A 12,131-nucleotide genomic window follows, 5' to 3' on the forward strand; every position below is an offset into this window, starting at 1 on the left:
AAAAACAGTTTATTCGTCACTATATTTTGTTAAAAATTACCTTAGATCAATTTTATCGACAAAATAATTCATAAATCTGATGAATCATCAAAATTAATTCCTTAATCTGTCAAACATAGATAAATATTGGTAAATAGAGGGCTCCTACTTAATCCGATCACCTAAAAACTGATTGCGGATCCTAGTTTGGAACGATATTTTTCAGTATTTCGAATGTCGCGATAAGTTTTAAGTTCAAATTTCAAACTAAACTGGTTAGTTCATCGTATTTACCATGATATATTAAAGTAGAAATGTCCTATTATACGGAATGACCCGATTCAAATCATGTTCTAATTACAGAGATCATGTTCCTTAAAATATTTTTAGTAACATATCACTAGACACTAAAAGACTTAAAAAAGAAGAAATTTTTGACAATTGATAAAATTTCAAACTAAATTGAAGAATAGTAGTCAGTTGATTGATTGTTTTTGAGTAAAGTACAGGGCTATTTTATTTTATTAGGTTAAAACTGTAGTGGGCCCCAAATTTTTATAATTCGTTTACAAACACAGTTGTACATAAACTAGAATTATCATTTCAGGTATTTTTTTATGTCGAATTTAATCAAGTTTTAGGAAATTCGAAATTTCGCGAGGTCAAAAAGGCATTAGTCAGGAAAACTAGGTTAAACAGCTCATTTTAAAATCTTTATTCAGTTCCTTTATGAAATTTATAACATTAATTATTTAGTAATCTCTAATTTTATATATAGAGTGGAAGAAACTTTCAAAAACGTCGTATTTCCTCGAAATATTACGATTTTTTTGCTCGACATTACAAATATTGACGAAATATGAAAAGTTTTCGAGTTTTTTTTCACTCCAACATATATCACAAACATCTAATATAAAAGTTAATTCCTATATAAGAACATTAAAAAGTTAAAAATAAGTTTATATTCCAAACAAAATAAACACTATATAGATTCATATAAGCTGTTCTACTACATACAATAAAGTTATATAATATTGCTGTTAAATGAGTATTAACCCTTTTATACAGTCTCATAATCGCTCCTGATGAACTTTGATAAGCAACAAGAGAAAATTATTCCCAGCAACTGAAAAAAAAAAATATGGTAAATAGGCTTGGAAACGCGATACAGATCACACATGTATGTCACTCTATCCATGGATAAAAATTAGATTAGACAGCAGATAAAATTTTATTTAATTATGAACACGTTCACTCATAAAACTATTAATGATTCCTATATGTTCATAAAAGTTCTATTTTTGTCCAGTCCCAAGAAAATTTGGTTACAAGTAGCAGAGAAAGACAGGAAAAAACAATTCAGCAGATGATGAAAGTAGCAAAGGATCAAAAAAAGAAGGGAAGGAAGACTGAAGTAAACTTGACTACCACAAGTAGCAAAGGAAGGATAAAGAAAGGGGAAAAGAATCGGAAGAGTGAACAAAATGGATAAAAGGAGAATGAAAACTAAAATCCCAATTCTCCGACACTAGAAAAGACATAAGGAGTTTAATTACTAAAAAAAAAAAACATGAAAAAAAAGGGAAGGAAGTCCGAGGAAAGCCTGTCTACAACAAATAGCACAGGAAGTAAAAAAATGAGGAAAAATTCAGAAGGATCAAAAAGAGTGGAAAAAAAAGGATATAAGGAGAATGTAAACTAAAACCCCAATATAGTAATGCTCAAAAGGGCATAAAGAATTCTATATATACATTTGAAAAACATTTCAAAGGTCAAATGTATCTTTTGCCATAACCTTTCAATTTAAAAACAAGTTTTTTGTATAAAATCTTTTGAAATAAATCACTAAAAGTAAATAAAATCAAGGTTAAGTGGTGATATACAAATATTTGTTAAAAAAAATCCACTTCCCAGCTCAATATAATCAGAATTTGCAGTACTGCTTCATATTTTATGTTTTATATCAAACCATACCACCCTTGATGTCCCGTTTATTACATTTTTGTGTCATATTTCCTAAAATTTCACCTTCTTGCATTAGTTTATGATGATTTTGAATGACTTCGGTCAGCTCATTGTCCATCGATTTCAATAATCAATATTTTATGAATTCAAATGGTACTTACCTGAATTATAGCTAGTCCGATTCCAATTCCTTCTACATACGATATATTGTAAGAAACAAAATCGCCGAATTCTTGTAAACATCCCACTTTGTAAGTATTGTTTGAATTGCAGGTAAAAGATGTTGAACCAGGAGGAATTTTACAGCACGACAATGGTAAATCAATATTGTTATGTAAAATATTGTACCAATCCGTATAATTGTCTACACCGCAACATTTGAACTAAAATCCCAAAATGAAACAGTAGAATTTAAGATAAAAATGTCCGTAGAACTCACTTGATTTTGGACAGCATCCCATATTGCAGTAGTTTCATTAAAAGTTTTGTTGCCGTATTGTTTCATGGTTTCATGTAAACGATTATCCAAAAATTGTTCAACATCCCCTTTCAGAACCACAGCAACAATACCGACAGTCAATTCCAGAACGAATATGATAACCAATAAAGTTGAATACTAAGAAAAAAATATAAATAACAAGAAATATTGTGAGAAAACTAAATATGTTCGTAGTGGAGTTAGTGGGCCAAGGGTCTTCTGATAGGCTTTGGCAATTCAAGTGGCACAGTTCCACTGCTGGAAACAGCCCCGGTGACTGTACCAATCAAATCCAACAGCCATTCTTCTGCAAAGCCGATTATCCCTCCGAAGCTTTTGGAGTCAACTTATTCAATGCATAACAGGCTTTACTTGGACCTCAAAACCCTGAGTTATCTTGATAGCCTCAACTTTCTTTTTTCTCCCTAAACCACTGATGTTGCAGCATTTGAGTCGGACATTGTCAAAAGCATCAGTCAAATTTTCGACATCAGTAGTGGTCCCTTTTCACTCAAATCTTTCGAAAGGGAAGAGGAGGATTTGTCATGGTCCCTGCTCTTGCAGGGCCCTTGGAATTTCGCAGGTGAAATTGGCCTCTACTTATATAATTCTGCGGTTATTGAATATTCTCGAGTGTTCAAAAATATTAAAATAGAATTATAGTACAAATTTCAAATAAAAAGTTGTTAACTTCATTTCCTAAATAAATAATATAGTTATAATATAAAACAATTATAATTAGTTCTTTATATTAATATCACTTAAAATAAAATTATGACATATTTTGATGAATATTTTGCTTCAAAGTACGTTTTTGTCAATTTCATCAGTTGTTTTTGAACATAAAAAAATAATTGTTACCATTAAAAGAAGAAAATAGAAAAATTAATAACATAATAGTTCTTACCGTAGTTGTCATACAAGCATTTTCTTTTATTGCTCCACAGCATCCAAAGAAAGCAATTAAGAATATCACAACACCAATAACGATAAGTAAGTCAGAAATATAAAAGTATTTGTTATCCATAAGTTTATCAAATTCATGAAAATAAGCTTTAGAACTAATACCAACAGAAATGATAACAACACCGGTTATCTAAAATGAAAAAAAAAACGTTTTTGTCTATAAAAAATTTAATAAATAATCTAATTGGAAGATAATTATATTTTTATGAAACACTATTAACTGATAAATCACATTTTTAACGAAAATTTTAAATACTACGAAATAAAAAATCAGTTCCACTTCAATGTTATTATATTGAAAATATATGTATTTACGGGATTGCACAACAATGTAATAGATATATAATAAGCCTTAGTCATCCTTTATCTCAAAAGTCAATTTAATATTTCAAAAAGTATATATTTTCTCAATAATCGTAATATACGAATGATTATTTTTATAGAATTAATAAAGGGATATTATAAATTAAAACTTGTAAACCGCTTTATTAACGAAGTAATCAGATAAGTGTGTACAAAAAAAACTTACCACGAAAATCAAATTAAAAATAATGAGCATATAACGAGAATAACCTCGCATAAACGTAGCCAAATCCATTTATATATGGATTCTTTTACTAATTTCAAATTAGAAGAACGATTATTTGATATTTTACGTTGTAAATTACGCTTCAACTTGTTGACACCTTAACACTATCTGATAACAAAAACTGAAAACAGTGATCGAATTGACAAGATTGCTATGACGTCATTTGAAGGTCATATGAACAACAACTAAAGATTGATACGACAAAGGTTGACCTATCTGAATCGACACCTCCACCAGAATATGACGTAGAAGGTAAAGATTTCATATAAAATTATAATTAAGCAAATTTCAGGAATTTTGGATTCGCAATCACACAAATAGTACAACCTTATAGAAAATATCAAGAATCAATTAACTTGAGAGTGTTGAATATATAAGAAGAATTACTCAATTAGAGGTTATGTTTTTTGACGTTATTGCTTATTTTAGTGTTCTTGATACTTTTGAACCTGTTTATTAGCATAGTGATATATGTAAAATTTCTTTGCTTTTTTGTTTAATAAAGTTTGTGTCATATTTATTGATTTTATTTATTACATTTCAAACAATAATGTTTCACTATGATTTTGTCATTCAAGTTACACAATGAGTGTTGTTTCGAAATTACCAAATTAAAAAGTATAGGTACAAGTTTTTCAACATAACCAGCAATAGTTGATTCTCATTGCCATAAACAGCGAAATATCTAGAAGGCCTAACGTCAAAATAATCTTTCAGAACCAATCACGATTCTACATTTCCTAAATGAGTCCAAAATAATCGATAAGCATTGGTGAATTGTTTTCGATTCTTTTACAAGAAAACCAGCTGCATAAAAATCAGAAATAATTATTTTCATGCAATTGAGATCGATTAATAATTAAAGTGTATGAAAATAAAGAAAATCAGAAAGTATGTTTGTATTTTGTTTCAATAAGCTGAATAAAAATGAATGAATTGAAATCGATATTTGGAAAATCGAGCTCTCGATTTTATGATAGCGAATCGGAAATTATCGCTAGTTGACATTTGTTATAATAGTTCATTTACCACTTAACTGTTGTAGGAGGACATTTTTAGCATCGCACGTAATTGTATGGTCTAATCACTAAGATATGGCAGATAGAAATTTAATTTTTTAGGTGGGAGATCTTTAATTGAGATCTTTCAAGAACTATTTTTGAGCGACGAATTGAAATTTGAACAGAAGTTACAAAAACTTTGTAATGAAGACAATTTAAAAACGAAAATTTCGGCTTTTAAAAATTGATTCCTTATCAGTGAACAAAGGATACATAATAAAGGCTCTAGGTAAAACTTTGCACATATTAAATTAGAGTAAATTTTGAGAACAAATTCATTTAATAAAACTCGAAATAATGATAATTTAGTATATTATTTAATATAATAACAAATATTTTATATTCAAACACATAAAATAATTTCACCAATTATTAAAATTAAATGTATTGATATTTTTTTTCTTTTTTGTGACAACTTCTGCACTTACGTTGTCTGACCTGAAAATAAAGAATTTAAATTATGTAAAAATCATCAAAAAGCGGTTTTTCTTGCCCTTTATTTGCATTAGGGTTGATATACTTCCCGACACCGCTTCTAAACACTTTTAATTCCTTCTGCGCATTTATTTTCGCCCTAGTTTTCGCCTCTTCCTCCTTTAACCTTTCCAATTCTTCTCGCCTTTCATTCGCCAACTGAAACAGAAAAAAAAAAAACAAAATTATGGAGTTTAAACAACCGACAAAACTTTAGGTACCTGTTCATCAGCTTCATCATATGGGTTAACAAAAACTTGTGCTTTGACTAAAATAATGTCTTCTATAGGCCTGTCTTGATTGTCGACTTCAATTTTTTCCATTTCGTTGAGTGTTTCTATGCCCCCAACGACGCGACCAAAAATCGTGTGTTTCTGATCGAGGTGCTTACAGGAACGATACGTAATAAAACTAAAAACAATGTTAACAAAAAACTATAGTTGTTTAAACAAAAATCAACTACATACAATTGAGAACCGTTGGTATTTTTACCAGAATTTGCCATAGATAATATACCCCGACCTGTATGAGATAAATTAGGTCTAATTTCGTCCTCGAATTTATTATTCCAAATGGATTTTCCTCCGGAACCAGTATTTGTTGGATCACCTCCTTGAATCTAAATAAAAGACATTCAATATCTCCAACGAAAATACGCCGAAAACCTACCATAAAATTTCTTATGGATCTATGAAATTTCGTGCCGTTGTAATATCCATTTTCGCAATGTTTTATGAAATTTTCGCATGTTTTTGGTACCATATCACAATGTAATTCCATATTCAACATGCCCAGATTAGTTACAAGCCTCACATAACCTATAATACATCGAAATATTTCGATTCATCGATTTTTTGCAGTTATAAGTATAAATAGACTCGAAATATATGTATGTCTTCATTAAACATAAAAAACTGTATACAAAAAATGGACTGTAAACAAAAAAACTCATGAAAAAAAAGTATTGCCTTCTAAATACGAGGCAAAGTCAAAATTAGCTTCCATATTATATATTCTTGTCCAAATTATTCATTTCTAATACAAATCAAATGTTTGTATCACAAAATTTACAACTTTGTGATATTTACAGCACTAATTGAAAACCCTGTATATAATTTTGTAAATAAAAAGAGAAAAAACAATTTTATTTAAAAATAGGGATAGAAAAATATTGTAATACAAAATTTTATTCATCTTGACTGTTATTTACCTTTTTTCTTTACTCGTTGATACCTAACCTCATCTTCATGCAAAAGTGCAGCTTCACCTTCAAGTTGGGGTACCATAGTTGTAGAGGTGAAGCTAGCAGCTACGGCGCCTGTAGAATAATGAGCAGCATTAAATTTATCAGCTTTTTCTGAAGTAGTTTTCTTGTTGATTTCCAATGTAGAAGGTTTATAGTCTCGATTCAACTCATCTAACGTATACTTTGTTTCTGGGTTAATTTTTTTCAACTTGGCTTGAGGATCAGATTTATCAGCAATCTCCTCTTCTGTTTCTATCCGTAATTTTTGTTTCACGTGATGGAATTTCGAAATATCGAATTTTGCTAGATTACTGGGATCCTGAAGGATAATAATGTCTTTTCTTTCGAATGGTTGATCATTTAATAAATCCTTCCAGTTACGGTTTTTTATGTTTAATTGTTCAATAGCCTCCATTAGAAAAACATTTCCTGTTGTAGCTATAGCGGCTATGTGTGAACTATTGGTGAATGGTTTAAACAGAACAGGACACTCAAAAGTGTTTTCACTTTTTCTGTGAAAATTAAGTTGTATCAAAGATTTAAAATCCAAAGGTTTACCAGTTACCGGATTCACTTTGAATTTCTTTAGAAACGGTATTAGAGCTTCTAAATCGAATATATTACCATCCAAATCACAATAAGGTATCTCGTAAGGTTGTAGGGATAGGCAACAATGATCAAATGGTAGTCTTCGGAAATTTTCTCCTTCTTTACTCGAATGACCGCTCTTTTTGCCACCGTACAAAGTAGTCCATTCTGTGTATGTTACATACATCTTATCTTTTTGATGCTGCCTCTTCCCCATTTTTATTTATTATAAACAAACAACTAATAACTCAGAAATTAGTATTTAGGTTATGTTAGTATTTACATCTGTCAAAACAAAATTTCTGGTAACATGCAAAAAATAAAATCCACTATTTCTTTGAAACAAAAATCGTCGGTAATATTTTTGATACAAAATAATACCTCAGCGATGCTGGACAACGCATTTATTACACCATTTTATCTTGATATATCTAATTAATCTTGAATAAGACAATTTTGTGATTGTTTAGTTCATTTTTTCACTAATTAAAAATTGGTGATTTTTCGAAACACTGTTGGTAGACATGTCCCGGCTCCCTTCATAACTTACAAGTACGCCATGAGCCAAGATTTGTGAAAAGGGAGTGTAATTTGTTTTGTGTTTTAAATATAAAAACCGATTAAAGGTAAGTAATTTTAAACGTAACACTCGTGTATAAACATCCACAATTATTTCAAAAGCATTATAACATAATGTAGGATAAGTATAAGAAGTTGCAAGCAGATATAAAAAAAATCGTTTCAAAAGATATTATTGTTTAATAATTTTGTACTTGTCATATTTAATATTAATTATATTAGTGAATATAATGCAATTAACGTTTTTCTCTCGATATACCCGATGCTAAATACATATTTATAGAAATTGTATCTGGTCAAGTCTCAAAATGGCCGACTAGTGACAAGAATCAATTTTAAATTTTGAAAAGGGTCACATTCCGATAAGAACTACCTGCATTCACGATTAATATCAATAGAACTTTATACGCTTTCAACTGACCTTGCAATTTGTAGCGTATTTTTCTTAGAAAACCGGTGTTTTAACATCTTCGATTTTGGACAAAGAACTTGTTATTTTTTTTGCATATAAATAGTACACAATAACTTGGATTTCCATTAATTTGCGCAGTTATGATGTCTCAAGAAATTATTTCTAGGACTTAGATACGTTAATATCCAAACAATGTCTTTTTAATATTGAATTTCAGGGTATTTATAGAATATTGATAATTCTTCATTGTTGGTGATATTTATCAATAACGTTTTTTATTAATACATTTATATAACACGTATTATTGATCATTATATAGAAATATTGGTTTATTTTATTGTAAAGTGGCTGTTGTATTTCTCTTAGGTTCCTGAATTTTGTTAACAGATTTTAGAATGTCTTCAGCTGGTTCGAGTGGATCAGGGCGTGGGAGAGGTAGTCAGGCAGCTGTTGGGGATCAAAAAGAAGCAAAAGAAAGTAAACCTAATCCGAAAATGTCCAAAGCTCTTGGAACTTCTGCGAAAAGAATTCAAAAAGAATTAGCAGAAATCACTCTAGATCCACCTCCAAATTGTAGTGCTGGACCAAAGGGGGAGAACTTCTACGAATGGGTATCGACTATTTTGGGCCCCCCAGGATCCGTTTACGAAGGAGGAGTTTTTTTCTTGGATATACACTTTTCACCAGAATATCCATTTAAGCCTCCCAAGGTGACTTTCCGCACTAGAATTTACCATTGCAATATCAACAGCCAAGGGGTTATTTGTTTAGATATTTTGAAGGATAATTGGTCACCAGCCTTAACTATATCTAAGGTCTTATTGTCAATCTGTTCCCTGCTTACCGATTGCAATCCAGGTAAGTTTGAAAAAATGTTTCATAATCATAAAATTTTCAATTTTCGATAAATAATTTGAATATTAAAAAGTTCTGGCAACATGGTTTTGAATGTTTAGTTTTTAAATACAATTTTATATTGAAATTTTTAAAATAAGTGATTTTCTGATTCTTAGTCAACTGATTTAGTTCATACATAAGAAAAATGGTATGGATCTCAAGTTAATTAGTGGATGTTGTTTGTTTTATGATTGTAATGTTTCTAATTTATGTCAAGGAGAGTATCTATAATTTTTTTTCCAGCTGATCCCCTTGTAGGCAGTATAGCGACGCAATACCTGCAAAATCGAGAAGAACACGATCGTATCGCACGATTATGGACTAAACGTTATGCCACGTGATTCAATTATGCTCTCAAAATACAGCTTCACACTTCCATATTTCGAGGTCACTCCCTTTGCCAAATCAAATGGCATAAAATTTATTCTTCATCTTTATCATTTGTCATTTAGGTCAGTCTGTGTGAGTAGAAATGAAAGGAATTCATATTAAAACAAAATTTGTACGTTTAATTTGTTTAAGTTGATTCGTTTATAGGAGATGGTCCATATATGTTGCGATGAACATCACAAAGTGATCGATTTTCGTTTTTTTTTTCTGAAACATTTCGTATTGTCACGTTTTTTGAAAAAAATTGAGAGATAATGTGCCAAATTGTTATAATTTGCTTAAAATTATCCATTGTAATGTCATTGAGTACTCAACGTAGAAAATATCATTTCCTGATTTGGTTTTTAAGTTTTCTGGTAGGAAAAGTTAGTTTAGTGTCTATCGATACGAATCTAAAAGGAAAACGTGAATTTTTTACTTTGTTATTTATTAGCAAAACTTTTTGTAAAGACTGAATTGTACAACCCCCTGAACGGAGCAATTTGAACAATTTCTACGCGATTTATTCTTTAAAGGGAAATCTACAGGCTGACCTAATTAGTCTGTCTCCATGTTTCACATCCTTTAAGTTTGTTCATAACATTTTTAGTTTATAACGGAGTAGATTTAAATGCAAATTTATGTGAATAAAATATATTTTTTTTAATAACTAAATTATATAGTATAGTCTTGTCGTTTTCTTTTTGTTCGAGTGTCCGGAAAAATGTTTACGTATTGAACAAAAAATCTGTGATTATAAATGATGTATTACGATGGTATAGTCTATTCGTACGTATAGAAAAGCACATATCCATTGAGGGGAACTTCTCTATTCCATTTTTTTCCATTTTCTCTCCCCCATTAGCGAAGCTACAAGAAAATTCCTCCCCGGATATTTATTCTAAACTTATTGGCCCAAAAAAGGACACCATAAAAAATCTAACCTAAAACATTTTTTCATGATGATAGCAAATTTTGATGAATATATTTAAACTCGATCCAATCACGAATACAGGGCGATTTAGAAATATTAACTTTCAAATTATGGTATACAAAGTATCTTTTAGATCTAATACGCTATCGGACTGAGTATAATTCATTTTTCTGGACACGTTTCTAATATAATAAAACAATTTTTTTTTTTTTCAGAAAAAATGTTTTTAACAAAAGGCAGCTCATCTCCATTTTTTTTTTCAGTAAAAATTTTATACTTTTGCATTAAACTCCGTGTCGACTACACACCCGAGCTTAACAAATAAATTGGACCGAAATATTGAAATTACTGTCGAGATTTTTGTTTAAATAGTTTTGTGGTAGAAAAAAGGTTCATTTTATTTGTCTAGTTCCACCTACTTGTGACTTCTATTCGTGCAATTTATCTCCGTAGATTGCTTCTTGTTCGAAATATAAGGTCTCTTAAAACATGACTTTGGAAATAAGTTGGTTTTGAATTCGTGGGACAAATATCATGCTACAATAGTTTTGGATCACCCTGTATGTCGATGTTATAAATAGAACGAATAATGATATTATTTCTATCCTTGTCTGTTCAGGTGACCACAGAAACTAACGTAATTAGACGTTTTTGTTGCTTATAGAATTTTTTTAGGTTAGTTTTATTTGCTATTGTGATAATTTAGGGAAATTGCATTCTAACCGTTGGTAGCAGTGGTGGAATCGGTGTTGCAGATTTATTGATTTTACAAAGCGATTTGTAACTTGACAAAATGTGTTGGGGAAATTGAATTTTAAACGTTGGTAGTCGTTGATGCAAGATTTGTCACTTTAAATTCTATATAAATAATTGATATAATACATACAACGTGGCAACGGTGCTAAATGTTTATCTTTAAACTTATAAAGTCTTAAAATCATTAATAAAAATGTCTAATTATAACTTTTTGTTTAATAAATTCAATTCTGTTTGAAAAAAAAAGGTCAAATGTTACGTTTATTCTTCAAAACATACAATAGCGCCCTATTAAGTCATAAATTGACGCCATGTTGTGCTGGCGAATAGTTCGACGTGGATAATAGATAAAAAACTATAGTTAAAAGTAGTTTTTGTAAAAATTGGTCGACCATAGATAAAAAAAAAACTGTCGCGACAGTTTTGGCACCAAAAACCTCCCTTTATCGAACATTTCTTATTGTCCAAAACACAATGTTTACATAAAGTCTCGTTTTAAGACCGACATATAACCAACATTTTTATTATTTTGTTCTTTTTGATGTGATAGGTATATTTATTTTTTTTTTCCTATGGAAGCGTAATGAAATTAAAAAAAAAACAATTACTTCCAAATGGCTTGTGTAAAGTATCCTTTTTTTTACTAAAGTTTAAGAGAATATGGACTATTCTTCTAGTAAGTATTGTTTTAGTTGGTATTGTAATAATAAAATTTAGTATGTAGATTTTTATCTTTTCTTTACCTATCCATAATCCACTTAATAATTGAATTATGAAGGTATTATAATGGAAAAAACAAAAAGTTTCATCAACAAATCACTAAATGACTATTATTGGT

The 12,131-nt window shown here is 29.8% G+C and overlaps 3 protein-coding genes across 8 annotated transcripts; 1 reads left to right on the forward strand and 2 right to left on the reverse strand.

The window, feature by feature from the left end:
- Positions 1-679: 679 nt before the first annotated feature.
- On the reverse strand, positions 680-4,160 carry LOC130444979 (CD63 antigen-like). The gene is made up of 5 exons (XM_056780383.1): positions 3,918-4,160; positions 3,330-3,518; positions 2,384-2,560; positions 2,106-2,327; positions 680-1,105 (listed from the first exon to the last, which is right to left on the reverse strand). The coding sequence occupies exons 1-5, from the start codon at positions 3,984-3,986 to the stop codon at positions 1,040-1,042; spliced, it is 723 nt and encodes a 240-aa protein (XP_056636361.1). The 5' UTR covers positions 3,987-4,160; the 3' UTR covers positions 680-1,039.
- An 835-nt stretch (positions 4,161-4,995) lies between these two features.
- LOC130444983 (ubiquitin-conjugating enzyme E2-24 kDa) lies at positions 4,996-12,018 on the forward strand. Of its 6 annotated transcripts, none has more exons than XM_056780394.1 (4): positions 4,996-5,044; positions 5,099-5,267; positions 8,725-9,195; positions 9,478-12,018. In XM_056780394.1, exons 3-4 carry the CDS (start codon positions 8,733-8,735, stop codon positions 9,573-9,575), a joined length of 561 nt encoding a protein of 186 aa, XP_056636372.1. In that variant the 5' UTR covers positions 4,996-5,044; positions 5,099-5,267; positions 8,725-8,732; the 3' UTR covers positions 9,576-12,018. The 6 variants fall into 6 exon arrangements, with proteins under 6 accessions (XP_056636372.1, XP_056636370.1, XP_056636371.1 ...); XM_056780392.1 differs by having other exon boundaries at positions 5,000-5,050; XM_056780391.1 differs by having other exon boundaries at positions 5,024-5,050; positions 8,704-9,195.
- LOC130444977 (RING-type E3 ubiquitin-protein ligase PPIL2) lies at positions 5,296-7,641 on the reverse strand. The gene is made up of 6 exons (XM_056780380.1): positions 6,723-7,641; positions 6,182-6,330; positions 5,980-6,131; positions 5,734-5,923; positions 5,532-5,671; positions 5,296-5,476 (listed from the first exon to the last, which is right to left on the reverse strand). Exons 1-6 carry the CDS (start codon positions 7,561-7,563, stop codon positions 5,401-5,403), a joined length of 1,548 nt encoding a protein of 515 aa, XP_056636358.1. The 5' UTR covers positions 7,564-7,641; the 3' UTR covers positions 5,296-5,400.
- Positions 12,019-12,131: the final 113 nt, after the last annotated feature.

The sequence above is a fragment of the Diorhabda sublineata genome, chromosome 6 (assembly GCF_026230105.1).
Source record: "Diorhabda sublineata isolate icDioSubl1.1 chromosome 6, icDioSubl1.1, whole genome shotgun sequence".
Taxonomy (NCBI): domain Eukaryota; kingdom Metazoa; phylum Arthropoda; class Insecta; order Coleoptera; family Chrysomelidae; genus Diorhabda; species Diorhabda sublineata.